The 19,000-nt window shown below is 45.8% G+C and overlaps 1 protein-coding gene across 2 annotated transcripts in view; it reads left to right on the top strand.

Annotated features, from left to right (window-relative positions):
- The window catches only part of LOC143283927 (uncharacterized), a 104,081-nt gene that overhangs the window by 65,193 nt on the left and 19,888 nt on the right, over nt 1–19,000 (top strand). Inside the window, exons 12-15 of one of the 2 annotated variants that reach the window (XM_076590367.1) lie at nt 8,861–8,916; nt 12,121–12,156; nt 15,898–15,941; nt 17,026–17,102. In XM_076590367.1, the coding sequence (XP_076446482.1) occupies nt 8,861–8,916; nt 12,121–12,156; nt 15,898–15,941; nt 17,026–17,102 (213 nt within the window). The remainder of the gene's footprint in view (nt 1–8,860; nt 8,917–12,120; nt 12,157–15,897; nt 15,942–17,025; nt 17,103–19,000) is intronic. The other variant, XM_076590368.1, reaches the window with a different exon arrangement.

Here is a 19,000-nt window from a genome sequence, read left to right as displayed (position 1 = left end):
TATTTATGTCACGTGGATGACCTTTTACTCCAGCAGGTTTACACCACTGGTTCCACTCCACTCTCCCTTCCTCCCTTCTGCATCCCCCTCTCCTTCAAACGTTTATTGACAAGTATCGATTTACATTTTATTATCGTGCTTTGTTTGTCGTAACAGATTTCTCTGAGTGATTTTCGGGCTGCTCTCCTCGGGTGGAGCCCGTCGCCACAGTTCTTTGCCACCCATGTTTGTCTACTGGTGTGTTTCTTTCACTTCATGAGTGGATTTTTTTTTTTTTTTTTGCATGATTTTGTCAGTAGTAGCCTTTGTTTTTGTTGCCGTGGGTTCTTTTAATGCGATAAGCGCATGCTACGCGCGGGGCCTCGGTTTAACGTCTCGTCCGAAAGACAGGCTACCCGACCTCCATGCAAGGTCTTGTGGAGGGGAGTGGGGGTGTCTAGCAATCCTGGTCTAGTGCGGGACTTGAAAGTGGGAGTATAATCGTCAGTGTATGGGATTTAGGTGAGGGTATCCCGCGCATGTCTTAGAAGTTAGCGCGTTGGGGTTACACGCAGGTAAACCATCTGCTATATTTTTATTTTCATACACACAAAACAAAACAATAACAAAAACTCTCTCGCGGGAAGGTAGAGGCAGCAACACACACGTATGGAGATCTCGATACGGAAGCAGGAGGGGTGAACCTTGATTCAACATCAGAAGTGCTGTTTTATCAAGTGATGGAGTCTCCCGTCGGTCCGACGGATGAGTAGGCAGGCAGGCTTATCTGTCGGTGTGTGTCCTCATATGGGAGAAGAGGCCGATTCTGGATGCGCAGCACTTCCCACAGGTGTTGAAAACGTCTCCAGAAGTTGAGTCCTGCTTCCTTCGCTCACGCTTCTCCTTAATGGCCAGCGTTCTCATGTTTATCAAGTAACTTGGTGACAGAGTGCTGACTGTCACTGTGGCACAGCCCCCCGGTAGTGGCGACAAACGGGACATAACTGTCACTCAGCTTTGTGCTCGGCACTCTGAAGGGTGAAAGCTTTTCTCCAATACCTTGTCCAGGTGTGTTGGTTTTGGACATTTCACTGTCTGGCCTGATGTGTTAGTCCTTGGTAGGAAACTGTGCGTGCGTGTGTGTGTCTGTTTCAGAATCGTTGGAAGTGTGAGAGGCACGAAAGTTGAGACTGAACCAAGTGAAAAAAAAACAACCAACAATCGCCGTTTCTGTACAAGGATCGTTCTCTCTCTCTCTCTGTCTCTTTGTCTCTGTCTCTCACTCTTTCTCTCAGATATGCATGTACGCTGAGCGACTGTTGTCGACATGTAAAATAGTGTTTTAGGTATTTATTTGTTCTGTTAATGTTTATTTAAGATAAGATAAGAATAACTTTATTATCTCCAACTGGAGAAATTTGGTCAGGTGCATTATCACAACATAGACAACATGGGGACCATAACTGTAAAAGTCAACAACAGCTTTTATGAATATTACGAAGGCACAAATGTAAAAAAAAAAAAAAAAAAAAAAAATCACATACACCGTTTCATACATACATCCACACACTGCAGGTAATAACTAGTATTCTTAATGTAAAAACAGAAAGAATTAAAATTATTTGAATATAACTATAAACATAGCCTACTATACTGCACATTGATTATAATAGACAGATAAGATAAGAATAAAGATAAATTGCGGAAAACTGCAACCAGATAATCAGCACACACCCGCAGCCCCCCTCCCCCCCCCCCCCTATCGTAATTATTAAACAGAAATATATTTAGAATATGGACGTTAGCATTAGACATATTCCATTGTACATTCATCCTGCATATTGCACATTATTCCTCCTACATATTGCACATTCATTATAAACAATTCACGTTTTTAAGCTCAGTAAACACACACACGCACGCACGCGCGCGCGCGCGCGCGCACACACACACACACACACACACACACACACAACTAGAACAAGGTACAGCCTATCATGCACGGACTTTAACACGTCTCACATGAGAGTACGCGCGCGCGCGCGCGCACACACACACACACACACACACACACACACAGTTCTCAAGAATTTAAAAGGTGGATTGAACGTGGAATAAAAGTCTTCAGAGGTCTGGATTTCAACTTAAAAGTTCTGTAGCGTCATCCTGATGGCAATAGCTCATAATACTTGGGTGTCGTCAGTTGCTATCTGCCTGCTTTTTTTAACCACTCGACTTTCATACAGCTCTTGCGTACTAGCTTGTTTCACCCCCACAATTTTACTGCATACACTCATGACATCGTTCAAAACACGCTTACTCCTCACTCCCAAACTTCCATACCAGCACATAAATGAAACTGTGAACACGGACTCGATACAACATCGATAACAACTTTGAAGAATATTTGAATTTATACCAACATTTCTAAGCTTCTGTAAGCAAAAAATTCTAGATTGACATTTCTTATGAATGGAATCAACATTTCTGTCAAAAGTCAGCTTATTGTCTAAGATGGTCCCTAAATATCTATTTTTCGTTGACAATGCCCATGAAATCGTGAACCCCATGTCATTATGGCATTTATGCTGATGACATTAAATAGTTTCAGTGTTCTCTCTCTCTCTCTCTCTCTCTCTCTCTCTGTGAAGCTTTGGAAGCGTGACAAGCATGAGCGATCACTGAGCGATATAAATATTCATCTGTGTGTGCGCGCGCGCGCGCGCTTGCCTGCTCGCTCGCTCGCTTGCTTGCTTGCTTGCTTACGTTCATTCGATCTTTCAAACGAGATCACTTCATGGGTGTCGGATCCACTTCGTTCACCATCCTTCGCCCCCTCCCCCTTCTCCACAACTCCTGTGACCCACCCCCCCACGTCCTCCACCAGCACTGAGCAGCTGTCTTGGCTGAGCTAATTTTGCTGGGTTCCTTCACATCTTGGTATTCTGTACAATGAATGGGCTGACAGGGCTGCAAGAAAAGGAGCAAAAAACGAACAGGGAACCATAGAACTTGATGTGCCTCTGTCTGTACAAGAGGGTTATCGAATACTAGAAAAAAACACATTGTGGAACAAAGTCAGAGAATTATACCAGGAAAAGGGCAAAGCTTTAAACCATAGTGTAATTAATGTTCAACAACCGGGAACTATCAATCAGCCAAATACATACAGTAATTCAATAACATTAAGGCAGATTCATACATTATCAAACAGGATAAAACTGAACGCTTTTATGACTAAGTTCAGTAAAGATGTCAGATGCATATGTGAACATATTTCTAGCAATCATGTAATATTCGAATTCAGAATCTAAATTTTTTTGCCAGACTGCACCAAAAGTTCTTTTGAATGTGTTATTAACAGTTCCAATATGTTATTTGTTATTGCAGGTTTGCTGCGTAGTCCTACAGGACATTTGTTATAGTTGTTTGATGTTGGCGTTTATAACGTTTCCATTTTCCCCTAGCGTTGTCTCTCCCTATTCACCCCCCACACATACACACACTTTTACCCCTCCCCCTCCCACAACCCCTATCCCCACGTTTTTTGTTTTTTGTGGGTTTTGTTTGTTTTGTTTTTTCCCCTGTCTAATATCACTTCAAGTGGAAAGACGTTAAACTGAAGACAACACACACACACACACGCACGGTAGTTCGCGCCATTGGTCGTGGCTACTCGCGTTGTGGCCCCTGCCCCCTCCACCCCTCTTAATTTCAGCTAGCGGGTTGGGGAGGGAGGGAGGAGGAGAGTGGTGGTGACTTGAGGAGGCTGCCCCGTGACTTGCTGACCACTTGCTCCGTCTGATCCTGCCACATGGATAGATGTAGAAATGCTGGTTGACGCCCTTCCCCCTTCCCTGCCCCCCTGCCGGCTCCCTCCAGTCCCTGTGGTCAGGTGATGAAGACAGGGCTTGTCATTGTCCCGGCCTCACTCACCTTGAGGGGCACGGGCCGAAATCCTGGCTCACGTTTTTACCAGCTGGACTTGTGCACCTGGGGCGCGTGCTTTGCTGTTCAGGGTCAGCCGTTAACATTTGTTTGGGGTGGTGGTGGCCTGTCTTGTCCTTCATTTGCCGATCTGTGCACGTGTTGTCAGTAATCCTCGTCTTGTTTGATATTTCTGTAGACGACTGAGGGAAACAGATCATCTGTTCTGTGTCTTTACTCTTAGTACAGATAACAGCCAGACCAGCATGTTGGGTTTATGCGTAGGTTAGGCATCTGCTTCCTTTGTTTGAAAGCAGATTAGGTGTAGCTTACATGGGTCAGTCCGGACTTCTCGACGCTTGCTTGAAACTTAATACAGAAAATCTGAAATAAACAAAAGGCTGCCTTGCCTTCTCCATCCCATTAGCATGGCTAACCTGAAAACAAAAGAAAGGATGACATGCTTAACAGTGTATTTGAAATAACACCAAAGGTGAAAAAAAACCGTCAGTTTTCTCTGAGGGTTGATGCCATTTGGGAAAGAGTATTGAAACTGTTTGAGAAAATACTGAGGACAGTGGTCGATGACTGAGGTGAAAAGAAAGCTTGTTTCCAAAGGATGAGAACATTATTACAGTGGACCGAGGGATACAGACCCAGGTTGGGATGCTTAAGCGACCTTTTTCAGCGCCAGGTTTGCTCAGCGTTAATAACGTCCCTAACTGCACGAAAGCCCACTGATCGGTAAACCCTTAACTTAGGCAAAGTTAAAATGAGATCGCATTGCAACCCAACCGTGGTCCTGTGCCCAGTTACAGTCCCGATCAGGGTGAGCAGCGTGGCAGCAGAGCTGTGATTGTCTGTGGGCACACCTGGTCAGTGTGACTGTCAGGACTGTGTCTGTGGGCACACCTGGTCAGTGTGACTGTCAGGACTGTGTCTGTGGGCACACCTGGTCAGTGTGACTGTCAGCACTGTGTCTGTGGGCACACCTGGTCAGTGTGACTGTCATCACTGTGTCTGTTGGCACACCTGGTCAGTGTGACTGTCAGGACTGTGTCTGTGCGCACACCTGGTCAGTGTGACTGTCAGGACTGTGTCTGTGGGCACACCTGGTCAGTGTGACTGTCAGGACTGTGTCTGTGGGCACACCTGGTCAGTGTGACTGTCAGGACTGTGTCTGTTTGCACACCTGGTCAGTGTGACTGTCAGGACTGTGTCTGTTGGCACACCTGGTCAGTGTGACTGTCAGGACTGTGTCTGTTGGCACACCTGGTCAGTGTGACTGTCAGGACTGTGTCTGTTGGCACACCTGGTCAGTGTGACTGTCAGGAGTGCTGCCCCTGCCGACAGGATGCAACGTGGGTGGGGTTCACCCTCCCCTTCATCATTGTCATTCTGACGTCATGGACATCTTGTCCTGCTGTCGTCATGGCATGGGCTTAAATCTTGAAACCATTCGTGCGTTTCACTGACGTCGTTTGTGACTGTGCATTCTTCTTTGATGTCATGTGTGTTTGAGCATACATACGCATAAGATTTTTAAAAAAAAATTAAAAAGTTGAAATACACAGTTATCGCTACGATTAAGTTGGAACACGCAGTTAAGTATTAAAGAAGAAGTTAACAGGACGTATTAAAGAAGAACATACAGTCACGTGTTCTTTTAAAGACGAAGTCGGAATATCTAGAAACGGAAAAAAGAGGAATTTATATATATAAAAAAAATCTAGTTCCGTATGAAGTATGAACATCTCGTTGAGTAGTAAAGAAGTTGGAGTATATGTTCCACATGAAACTTAAAGAAGATGAAACATCCTGTCACGCATCAAAGAGGAAGTTGATACCTTGAAGTACCCCGTGAGCCCCACAAAGTGTGTGCATACAAGATGGCTGGTGATCAGCACATGTATCACACAGAAGCTTAATGACTTCTTGTACTGAGATACGATAATTAATGGCTGGTGTGTGTGCATGCAAAATGAAGCTAATGATGGCAGATGGGAATAACAGGTACAGATCAATTTGTCACCCAGGTGTTAATTAATTACCACCTCCTTCCACCTTCGTGTGTGTGTGGATAGTGGACGGTGGGTCAAACTAAAGTGTGCAGATATGGATGTTCAATTGCGCTGTGATTTCGTCTTCCAACAAGTATGTAAAGTCAAAAGCACATTCATCTGTCACTAGGAGTGAAGCGTTTAGAGCTGGGTGCCTGAGTCATTCATTGTTACCTGTTGAATGGTTAGTGCGTGACGTGTCAGATGCCTTGTGATTGTTAATGTGTACCGTTTTCTTTCAGTTGACAACAATTCCACGGCTCTTGCGATCGGCTGAATTTTTATCTTAGAATAGAATAGAATATGTCTTTATTACCAAGTGTACCGGGAGTCACAAGGAATCTTGTGGGGGGGGGGGGGGGAGTACATAAAATAACGTACATAATTGAAAATCATATACACATATACAATAGAATTTTTGACACATACATGAAGTTGTGCATGCATACGCGCGCGCGCGCGCACACACACACACACACACACACACACAGTGGACACATACACATACATATACACACACAAAGGTTGTGGGTCAGGTGTCGCACCCTCCTCCATTCCCCTCCATATCTCCCAGACCGCTTTCTCCCTTTTGTTTGTGTGAGAATGTGTGTGTTGCTGTTGTGGGACGGGGGTCAATAACTAAGCGAAAAAAGCAACAACAAGCAAAAAAACAACAAAAAAAACACCAAATGAATTAACAGTAAAGTCACTGTGAAATCCTGCTGGCTACCCATTTCAAAAATACTATGCGCATTTGAGAACGCGGTCACCGCTGTTAAGATTTTTCGCATGTATGGAACTGCAGTTGGTTCGTTTAACTAAGCTGGAGTTCGGGTGTACTGTAAAACAGGTTGCCATGGTAAACAGAGTGGATCAGTCCATGACAGGGGCACCAGAAAGATCGACCGAAGCAGGGGGTTATTGGGGGGAGTATGCCAAGCTGTGCACCTGATTGCGCCAGCTAGATGTATCTGGATGCAGCTATTTGCAGACATTCCCTGTTTACCTTGGATTTCTTCTCGCCTATCCAGTTTGGTGCTCTTCAGCACGTGCGTAGCGTTACGGGGCGTGTTTTCATACATGTATGCTTGCTGGGTGTTATTGTCTGCTGGAGTGTGCGTGAATGTCTTAGTTCGTGCCTTTTGTCGAGCGTTTTTGTTTGGTTGTCAGAAGCCTGTCAACATCGTTTTTGTTTGGTTGTCAGTAGCCTGTCAACATCGTTTTTGTTTGGTTGTCAGTAGCCTGTCAACATCGTTTTTGTTTGGTTGTCAGTAGCCTGTCAACATCGTTTTTGTTTGGTTGTCAGAAGCCTGTCAACATCGTTTTTGTTTGGTTGTCAGTAGCCTGTCAACATCGTTTTTGTTTGGTTGTCAGAAGCCTGTCAACATCGTTTTTGTTTGGTTGTCAGTAGCCTGTCAACATCGTTTTTGTTTGGTTGTCAGAAGCCTGTCAACATCGTTTTGTTTGGTTGTCAGTAGCCTGTCAGCATCGTTTTTGTTTGGTTGTCAGTAGCCTCGTTTTTGTTTGGTTGTCAGTAGCCTGTCAACATCGTTTTTGTTTGGTTGTCAGTAGCCTGTCAACATCGTTTTTGTTTGGTTGTCAGTAGCCTGTCAACATCGTTTTTGTTTGGTTGTCAGAAGCCTGTCAACATCGTTTTTGTTTGGTTGTCAGTAGCCTCGTTTTTGTTTGGTTGTCAGTAGCCTGTCAACATCGTTTTTGTTTGGTTGTCAGAAGCCTGTCAACATCGTTTTTGTTTGGTTGTCAGAAGCCTGTCAACATCGTTTTTGTTTGGTTGTCAGTAGCCTGTCAACATTGTCCAGGAAACTGGGAATGGAAGAGTTGGCCTCGAGCACATGAGCTTGCACATGCGCGCGCGCGCGCACACACACACACACACACGCGCGCGCGCTGTTTAAGTTCTGAAACATATGAATTTGATAGGCTTTCAAAAATTAGAACAGTTAGAAAATTTGAATCCACGAGTGTGTCCCCTGGACCGCGCACCCACTAGTGACTCCCCCTTTGTGGGAACTGCGTGGTAATGAATCGAGTGTTCGGATCCGAAAGAAAATTTATTCACCCAATTGGCTGACCACGAACATTTTAGATTTGTATCTTTCTTTCCTTGCTTTCTCTCTTCTTTCTTACCTATTGACATTGTGTGTTATTCCTTTTTAACTTCAGTTTTGTCAAGTCTTAAATGATTGAAGAATTGGTTTGCTACTATTTATATATGTGTGTGTGCGCGCGCGCCTCTGTGTGTGTGTGTGTGTGTGTGTGGAGAGAGTGGGGGGTATAGGCGCCGCACCTTCCAGGATTGGCATTCACTAAGGTAGACGGATGATTTTTTTTTTTAGATAAGATGAAGAAAAACACTAGGCTTGCCTGTCATCCCACTAGTTTGATTTCACCAAATTTTCCCTATATCAGGCTTCCTCAAAGTGACAAAAGGGAAAAGAACCCATCACTATTAAGATAAGCCTGGGAAGGGAGGCGGGTGAGTGAAAGTGGTGAGGTAAGGAGGAGAGCATACACACACATAACAGCCACACTCACGTCCGTGCTACACCTCCCCTCACATTTCACAAAGAAAACAGTAGTGGATGGGGAGAGGAGGGGGGGGGGGAGACTGAAGGGGAATGAAAAAGGGAAAAGGAGAGAGGAGGGTTGGGGGCACAGGGTTGGAGTGGGAAGAGGGGTGGAATATTAGCCCTTCATCTGTGTATTTTATGGGACTGCATGATAGGGAACGCCCTGCACTCCCCCCCACCCACCCATGCCCCCTCCCGAAAAAAGAAAGAAAAAATCATGAAGTTTGATGAATCCAAACTGTTTTGAACACAGTGTTTTGAAAGCAAGAGGATATGGTGCTTGACAATTTGTGTGTGTTGCAGGAAGACGGTGTCTTACAGCTGTTTGCGTCCTCTGCCACTGAGCGCCAACAAGCAGGGTACGTGTCGTGTTGACCATAGCCATGGGTGCCGGGGGGTACACATGGCTGTCTTTGTCCCATTTGTTGCACCTTTCTTTCCGTGTACTTCACTCCCTGCACCTGCATGTTACTTTGAGACGTAATTGTCCAGAGTGCTCTTGGGCACGACACAATTGTCCCCAGGCCTCTTGGGCACGACAGAACTGTCTGCAGGCCTTTTGGGCACGACAAAAATTGTCCGCAGGCCTCTTGGGCACGACAGAATTGTCCGCAGGCCTCTTGGGCACGACAGAATTGTCCCCAGGCCCCTCAGGCACGACAGAATTGTCCCCAGTCCCCTAGGGCACGACAGAATTTTCCCCAGGCCCCTCAGGCACGACAGAATTGTCCCCAGTCCCCTAGGGCATGACAGAATTGTCCCCAGTCCCCTAGGGCGTGACAGAATTGTCCCAAGTCCCCTAGGGCATGACAGAATTGTCCCCAGGCCTCTCGGGCACGACAATGGTCCCCAGGCCTCTCGGGCACGACAATGGTCCCCAGGCCTCTCGGGGATGACAGAATTGTCCCCAGGCCTCTCGGGCACGACAATGGTCCCCAGGCCTCTCGGGCACGACAATGGTCCCCAGGCCTCTCGGGCATGACAGAATTGTCCCCAGGCCTCTCAGGCACGACAATGGTACCCAGGCCTCTCGGGCACGACAATGGAACCCAGGCCTCTCGGGCATGACAGAATTGTCCCCAGGCCTCTCGGGCACGACAATGGTCCCCAGGCCTCTCGGGCACGACAATGGTCCCCAGGCCTCTCGGGCATGACAGAATTGTCCCCAGGCCTCTCGGGCACGACAATGGTCCCCAGGCCTCTCGGGCACGACAGAATTGTCCCCAGGCCTCTCGGGCATGACAGAATTGTCCCCAGTCCCCTAGGGCACGACAGAATTGTCCCCAGGCCTCTCGGGCACGACAGAATTGTCCCCAGGCCCCTAGGGCATGACAGTTGTCCAACGGCCTTCTTGAAGTTGTCTTCATCAATGGAATAATGTAAAACATCCCTTTGGAATGAAATCCCCGATTATTTAAAAGACAAAAATAGCCTATCCCCTTTTAAGGAAGATTACCACAGGTTCTTATTTGAAATTTTATAAACAGAAATTGTTTTTACGCCTTTCAATTCAAAGCAAATAATATATTTTGCTATTTTTCCTCCCTCCTCTCCCCCCCCTCCTCTTCTCTCCTCTATCTCTTTCTGATTATTTCTTCATCATCTCTCTTTTGTGACGGTAAGATGAAAAGAGTTTATTGTGTGCTCATTCTTTTTTCCCCAATTAAAAGAGTTCTGATTTCGATTTCTCTTTCTCCCTCCCCGCCCAGTCTGTGTCATGACCTTGATATAAATGTTCTGTATTTCCGTGCCTTTCTGGTTTATTTAGATCACTGACCACTGATGGAAACAATTGGGTTCTTGCCTTCTGCTGAATTCGTTATTCAGTTATCTTATAATTATGTGATATATTTGACATCAGAGGTTCACTGTCAGTGTTTTGTTGTGCGTTCTGTAATGTCAAAATTCTATTTTCTGTGTTAAATTAGTGACCTAAACTTTACAGTCGTGTATGGACAGTGTCTGTTTGTCTATGTCAGACGTAATATATATATATATATATATATATATATATACACACACACATATATATATGTATATATATATATATATATATACGCACACGCGGATGCTTAATTGAGTGGGTTTTTTTGTTTTGTTTAAAAAAAAAAAAAGATTAGTGTAGACTTGTCTCATGTTTTCTGTAGTATTTCCCAGTCCTGTTTGCACATGGTTTCTCTTCTGTAGTGTTCATCGATTTTTATGTATTGTGTGTTCTGTGTTTAAGTTTTTGATAGGAACGTGTGTATGGAAATACTGTTAGTGTGATTTATTTATCCTTCATCATTGTGACAATATACTGCCTGTACTGTTACTGTTGTTGCCTGCACGGTTGTGTTGTGTGCCAGGTGTAGTGAGTTCTGTTACCTGTTGCAGCTTTGTTTTTGCCTGTCAGTTGTGTGTGTGTGTGTAAGGGGGGAGAGGATGTAAATGTGATTTGAGTACGTATTTCATGAGGAATTATTCGTAATTCAGCATAGATTTTTGTTAATGGTCGACACGGCAGTTTCCATACGCAGGGACGTAAGTGTGCATTGTATCAATATGAAGCAATTTAGATGTTCGTGTTTGTGGCGGTGGTGCATGGGGTAGGACGGGGGACTTCGCCAGACTGGGAGCCACGTGCAAAAACAAAGACTAAATAAGAAAGACTGGATGATGTTGTTCTTAGAACAAATATGATTATCCCCAAAACGATTGAGCATCATCGATTTCTCGGTAGATTACAATCTCACAATTAACACACAAATGGAAAATCGCAATCTGTCAAGGCTAAATCCCTTTTTAAAAAATGAATTATGCCTTCTCATAACAACAGCAACAGCAACAAAAGCAACAATGATAATAATAATGATGATATTAAAGTCATGTTTGAATAATTAGTGTCTGAGTAATTATAAAGGAATTTAAACTTAAAATCTCTCCTTTTAAGGCCAGTTTGTTTTTATCAGGTCTGTATAGTTCTAGCTGCGTTTGGTAGGCTATTTTGGATTTTTTTCATTTGGAGTGCAGAGAGATTATCTTACAGCATTTATGCTTGTATTTATATTGTTGGTCTGACTTTTGCGAAAGTTCATGTGGTGTTTGTTTTGTTTCTGTTTTTGTTTCCGTTCGAGGGCTGCAACTCCCACATTCATTCGTATGTACATTTCAGCTTTCACGTGTATGGCCATTTTTAACCCCGCCATTTAGGCATTTTCGGGGGGGTGGGGGAGCAAGTCAGAAGATGATGTTTGGCCAGCGCGTCCGAAATTGACTACAACCACATGTATGGGATGCCAGTTAAAAACGAATAGGTTGTCACATTGTTTTCACAATTTGCTGCCAGTGACAGCTATCTGAGTTAATGAACGATTCGGTTCTTGAAACTGGCTCACGACCGATGAAGCATTCCCTGGTTGTTCCGTTCGACACCCCTGACTCGGTGTTCCGGGCACCTGTTAGCACGAAAATGAAGGTGTTAAAATGTGCCAAGTGTTCGTTTGTTTTTTGTGTTATTTGTATGTCATTTGTTGATTATGATGAACCTAATATTGTGATTGTAGTACTTTTTGTTGTTGTAGGTTCCGACTATCAGGGTCTACCTATAGCCCACTTAGGTGAGTCGCTGAACGATTTGAAAAAAAGTTTTCTTTTTAATACTTTTCCTTGATTTAATCAGGAGTTGAATAGCTGACGTGATCAACAATGCCTTGTTTTCTTCGTTAGAATTGAGTGATGTATGTATTACAACAGATTTCTCTGTGTGAAATTCGTGCTGCTGTCCCAGGGAGAGCAGGTCACCACAGAGTAGCGCCACCGTTTTGCATTGCGAGTGAACTTGTTTTACAACCAGAGTGGATTTTTATACAGAATTTTGCCAGGGACAACCCTTTTTCGCCGTGGGTTCCTGTGGGTGTGTTGAGTGCATACTGCACACGGGATCGCGGTTTACATCTCAGCCGAAAGACTGGCACCCAGACCACCACTCCAAGGGCGGGTGTACAGGGACTGAGAATCCCGATCCGTATATGGGACTCGAACCTGTGGACACTTGCTTCTTAATCAGGTGCATTACCTCTCGGCCACCGCTCCTTTCTCGTCACCTTTATTCTGAAACTCTGTTTCGGTCTTGTTCTTAAATTCAGACTGTTTGATCTGAGTAGTTGGCCTCTGTGGTCGGCTTGGCTGTAAGCAACAACAGTGAAATACTGACACCGTGTGGAAACGGCTCTTCAAACAGCCGTCACGATCAACCCATTTACACTACCGTTACATTTACATATTTAAATCAAATCAAATCAAATCAAATTACAAATTGTACCAATATATCTCTACGATGGGACTTGAAAACGAAATATTGTTGATCTTTTATCCATCTTGACGTTGTCCAAGAAGTATTATTTCTGACAGCTGACTGGTCTCCTTCAGCCTCAGTCAAATTTTCCTCTTCTAGAAATGGTTGTGTTGTATGCTTTTTGCTTCTGTTTTATTAGTTAGGTTCATATGATTGATTACAGTGTTTTTCTACTTCCTGATGGTTGATAAAAGTGCTTTCTTGTGAAGATTTTTTTTCAAATGCCATAGTTCATACTCGTTACCTTCGTGCGCGCAGACATACATGTCGTGTCGTGACACATTCAATGTTTTCATGTATAATTGATAAAATACACACATTTGTAAATATCAAACATGAACTCGTTACTATCGTGCGCGAGAGCGCATGCACACATGTGTGTGCGCGCGCACACACATACACACGCACGCACGCACACACACGCTCGCGCGCGCGCGCGATCATGAATGTGTGACACGTTAGCATTCGCAACAAAAAAGAAAAAAGAAGAAATAGAAATTAAAAAAAGATCTCGTTCTGGTAGTTTTATACAGTGGTATCCCATTGAATCAGCCGTTTCTTCACAGACACGGATCTGACGTTACAGTCCTCGTCAGCCGTGACACATCGCTGGGTCTGTGAGTTCGTCTCTAAAACCACATGGATTTTGTCACTTCCATCACACTAACAGCGTGCTGAGCCCTCGGGCTGACACATCTGGAGTTTCCCCGAGGAATAAAAACGGTCACATAACGAAGCCTTGAAAGCCATGATGAGAGTTATCGCTTTAGTTAGCGAAGACATTTGTTATTTCAGTGAGAGGAGATTTAATATTACACTTGGAATAAGTGCTGCAGTCAAGTCGTTTAGAATCGCGGTAAGGTCGTTTAGTACTTGCACAGTAAAATACAAGTGAAATTAACTGGCTCATGTGTCCGAAACGATCAAATATGAATGCAGAGAGCTGTTTTGTAGGCATACTCACTTGAGGGGATTTATTACAAAAAGCCATCATTGTCATAAAGTTTCATTCGCTTGGTCGGGCATGTCAGAGCAAGAAAAACGTAGCCTACAGTTTGATTCATGCTTATAATGGACGTGCATCGCTTTTGTGGAGCTGAGTGCCCACAGGAGAATACATCTGCGTTTTTTTGTTGTTTTTTCGTGCTTACGGGAAAAAAACACTAAAGAAAATGAGAGAGAAAGGGGAAAACATATCGTTCATCAACAATTGCATCGAATTCGGGTTGGCTGGTTTGTGGGGTTTTTGTTGTTGTTGTTTTTTGTGTGTTTTTTTCGATTAGTCATTAGGCCATATCATTTTGCTGTGACTTGACTACTCATCAAGCGCATTTTGTCGCAAAATGCACAACTCTTCGGGGAGTGAGTGACCGATGGAGAAAAAGTGGATTGTGTATGGTCACATATCTCATACATGGTCCTCACAAGACAGTGACACCTTTAACAGACAACTGAAGCTGGAAATTCCCTCCCCCCAAACACCTCTTCACACACACACACACACACACACACACACACACACACTCGCGCGTGTGGAGGAGCATGAGGACTTGCAAGAACCTTTTTATTGCTTTACCGAACAGTATTTCAGTGATCACCACGTGTGTCTGACTGAAAAGTAATTCTGCACTGCGGCCGACCCGTCTGATCAATAAGACGCTGACTTTTCACCTTCCCGTGTCAGTGAGAAAATGGATAATATCACGCGCTCTCGCACGCACACACGTACACAAAGACGCGCGCGCCTGAGCGCGCAGGTAAGTCCACTGAGTGAGTTGTGTTTAATCCACATGTATGCTCGAATCTGAGAATTGGCACTTAGTAAGACTCTACTAATTGGTGCATGCATGTGAATGTATGTATGTCGACTTTTAATCTGACTTTTTGATAACAATTCAGGCCACATCCTCGCGCCTCCCAGTCCCCTTCCCCCTTCCTTCTTTTCTCTGTGGTGACCCTCAGCATGTGTCGGTCATTTTCATGGCTACAAAGCCAGCTTTACACGTAAACAGTCTTACAACGAACAGGGAATCGTTTCCAAGTGAGTGTTCATTGCATGTATAATAATAATAATGGCATTTATATAGCGTTTAATCTTGTGCAGAGACAAACCAAAGCGCTTTCGCACCAGTCATTCACACGCGTGCATAACTCTAAAACTGTAGAAACTAAAGACAAGGAAGGGCAGGCAAGGGAGGATATTTTGGGAAGAAGTGGGTTTTTAAGGCCAGACTTGAAAGAGCTGAGAGTGGAGACTTTACGAAGCAAAAGAGGAAGTTCATTCCAATCGCAAGGTCCAGAGACAGAGAAAGAACGGTGGCCAACGGTCGAGTGTTTGAATCTGGGTATGCGTAAACAGAGTGGATCCGAAGCCGATCGTAGTGAGCGAGATGGAGTGTAGAGGTGAAAGCAGCCACAGAGATAGGAAGGGGCAGTTTTGTGAATACATTTATAACATAGAGTGCTGATCTTGTACTTTATTCAGTGTGAGCCAGTGGAGACGTTGCAAAAGAGGAGTGATGTGCTCAGATCTTATCTTTCTGAGGACGAGGACGAGTATACATATATGTATGTACCTCACCAGACAGAACCGTAACTGTTAGTTGACTTTCTGCCAATGGTAAACGTAGTTTTAAATGCCCATCTGTTGCATTGCACGCTACGCGTCACAAGGAACTCGAGAAGCAAGGAGGGGAAATTAATTAATCGTTATTTTTCGATTACCGTTTATTCCTGGATTGAAGCCTAGGTCTTCGGTTTCATCTGTTATGTGTGGCTTGGACGTAGGACAGAACTTAACTCTTGACGTTTATGCCCAACAGGATCTGTCACCACTTTTCCCTTCTCCCTCCCCCCTCCCACGCCCCCTCAACACACACACACACGCGTGCAAACGTACTAACGTACATACACAGAGAGGTGAGTGCGACATGCATAAATGGACTCACAAGGACGCTCGGTGCATCAGAGTTGCAGTCAACGGTGTGTGTGTGTGTGCGCGCAGGTCCTGTACCGTACGGAGACAGACGAGGCAGGTGTCGGAGGAAGGTGAGTTCAGTGGGTATGCTTTTTCTGTACCATCATCTCCGTTTCAGTGGCATTACTTCCACGACGCTCATTCTGAGTTCCCTACATAGAGCCACACCCGGGTTCGTCTATCGCAGTCCCAGTGTCGGCAGTACACAGGGAACTATCGATGTTTGGTCGTCAGGAGGCCACACACCAGAGGAGGCCATGAGCTGTTGTTGAGTCCCTTTGGTAGTGTTCAGTAGTGCCTTGTTCAGTAGTTTTGATTTACATAGTTAGGACACCACCTACTAACCCCCGTACCGACGACAATAATAGCTTAGTCGCGGAGCCAGACTGAATGAGCGTCTCCCCCAGAGTGGAAACCGCCACCACGTCTTCCAGCAACAGTCCCCCATGAATCTGCCTACACCAACGACCTTGACAGGAAGTGTAAAGTACAGCCTTTTTACGCAGACCCAAGCCTAAATAGACCCCTGTAGCAACATTGCCATCATCGTCATCATCAGCTCCCCCCGACTTTCATCATCGATAAGAAAACAATGTCCCAGATTCTGTGGCCTTCCACTGCTCTCATGGTGACCTCAGTTTCGATACCGCTCCACGTGCTTGGGGTATCTCTCTCTCTCTCTCTCTCTCTCTCTCTCTCTCTCTCTCTCTCTCTCTCTCTCTCCCTCCTCTCTCTCTCTCTCTCTCTCTCTCCTCTCTCCCTTCTCTCTTGTCTCAATATTGTCTTAATTTCTTTATTAAGCTGTGAAATCAGTTGTATAAACACAGACAGTTATGATGACATTTACAAATTTTGTTATCGCTCCCATGTTCTTATGGGGCTGTGGTTTTAAATGAATAAATCCTCTCTCTCTTTCTCTCTCTCTCTCTCTCCTCTGGAAGAAAGAACCAGACAGCCACGTTGTAGAAAAAAATAAACAAATAGCCAAGCTGTGATAATTGTATTATGTTACGGCAGTGGATCATGAGGACTAGCACGTTGTATGAATGTTACGGCAGTGGATCATGAGGACTAGCACGTTGTATGAATGGTGCCTGACGTGATAGCAGGATGCAGCCATTGAGGAAGGGGGTGGGTTTTGTGTGGACTGTGCAGAGCGCCATGCCCAGTGCTGCCGAGTTCGTGCCCCCCTCCGCCCCCGTCCGCAGTCCCCGCTCTTCCACCGTTCCCAGGTATTTATTTCTGCCTGCTTTCCCCTGCCTCTTGTCCTCTGCCTGCTTTCCTCTCTCTCTCTTGTCCCCAGCCTGCTTTCCTCTGCCTCTTGTCCTCTGCCTGCTTTCCTCTGCCTCTTGTCCCCAGCCTGCTTTCCTCTCTCTCTTGTCCTCTGCCTGCTTTCCTCTGCCTCTTGTCCTCTGCCTGCTTTCCTCTTCCTCTTGTCCTCTGCCTGCTTTCCTCTGCCTCTTGTCCTCTGCCTCTTGTCCTCTGCCTGCTTTCCTCTCTCTCTTGTCCTCTGCCTCTTGTCCTCTGCCTGCTTTCATCTCTCTCTCTTGTCCCCAGCCTGCTTTCCTCTGCCTCTTGTCCTCTGCCTGCTTTCCTCTCTCTCTTGTCCTCTGCCTGCTTTCCTCTGCCTCTTGTCCCCAGCCTGCTTTCCTCTGCCTCTTGTCCTCTGCTTTCCTCTGCCTCTTGTCCTCTGCCTGCTTTCATCTCTCTCTCTTGTCCTCTGCCTGCTTTCCTCTGCCTCTTGTCCCCAGCCTGCTTTCCTCTGCCTCTTGTCCTCTGCTTTCCTCTGCCTCTTGTCCTCTGCCTGCGTTCCTCTGCCTCTTGTCCTCTGCCTGCTTTCCTCTCTCTCTTGTCCTCTGCCTGCTTTCCTCTGCCTCTTGTCCTCTGCCTGCTTTCATCTGCCTCTTGTCCCCAACCTGCTTTCCTCTCTCTCTTGTCCTCTGCCTGCTTTCCTCTCTCTCTTGTCCTCTGCCTGCTTTCCTCTGCCTCTTGTCCTCTGCCTGCTTTCCTCTCTCTCTTGTCCTCTGCCTGCTTTCGTCTGCCTCTTGTCCCCAGCCTGCTTTCCTCTGCCTCTTGTCCTCTGCTTTCCTCTGCCTCTTGTCCTCTGCCTGCTTTCCTCTCTCTCTTGTCCTCTGCCTCCTTTCCTCTGCCTGCTTTCCTCTGCCTCTTGTCCCCAACCTGCTTTCCTCTCTCTCTTGTCCTCTGCCTGCTTTCCTCTGCCTCTTGTCCTCTGCTTTCCTCTGCCTCTTGTCCTCTGCCTGCTTTCCTCTGCCTCTTGTCCTCTGCCTGCTTTCCTCTGCCTCTTGTCCCCAGCCTGCTTTCCTCTCTCTCTTGTCCTCTGCTTTCCTCTGCCTCTTGTCCTCTGCCTGCTTTCCTCTGCCTCTTGTCCCCAGCCTGCTTTCCTCTCTCTCTTGTCCCCAGCCTGCTTTTCTCTGCCTCTTGTCCCCAGCCTGCTTTCCTCTGCCTCTTGTCCTCTGCCTGTTTTCCTCTGCCTCTTGTCCCCAGCCTGCTTTCCTCTCTCTCTTGTCCCCAGCCTGCTTTCCTCTGCCTCTTGTCCCCAGCCTGCTTTCCTCTCTCTCTTGTCCCCAGCCTGCTTTCCTCTGCCTCTTGTCCCCAGCCTGCTTTCCTCTCTCTCTTGTCCCCAGCCTGCTTTCCTCTGCCTCTTGTCCCCAGCCTGCTTTCCTCTGCCTCTTGTCCTCTGCCTCTTGTCCTCTGCCTGCTTTCATCTCTCTCTCTTGTCCCCAGCCTGCTTTCCTCTGCCTCTTGTCCTCTGCCTGCTTTCCTCTCTCTCTTGTCCTCTGCCTGCTTTCCTCTGCGTCTTGTCCTCTGCCTGCTTTCCTCTGCCTTTTGTCCTCTGCCTGCTTTCCTCTGCCTCTTGTTCTTAGTCTTCTGTCCCCTGCATAATACACTCTGCCTGCTCTCCCCTGTCTCTCTACACTTGTCCACCAAAAATGAATTACGGTACGAATATGTCAGGAGAAAAAAGGGCACTGTAATTTTATTGGGAAAGTGTGTGATCAATAATAATTGTATCTTGTTAATTAATTGTGAAGTGTTCAGTTTGATGAAGATTAGGTTTGTGGAGCTTTTTATTGTATAACTCAGCCTTCTACTGTCACGAATGACCTGC

Source organism: Babylonia areolata, chromosome 7 (genome assembly GCF_041734735.1).
Source record: "Babylonia areolata isolate BAREFJ2019XMU chromosome 7, ASM4173473v1, whole genome shotgun sequence".
NCBI classification, from domain to species: Eukaryota; Metazoa; Mollusca; class Gastropoda; order Neogastropoda; family Buccinidae; genus Babylonia; species Babylonia areolata.
The sequence above is the reverse complement of the archived record's forward strand: the minus strand, read 5'-3'. Positions and strand labels throughout refer to the sequence as shown.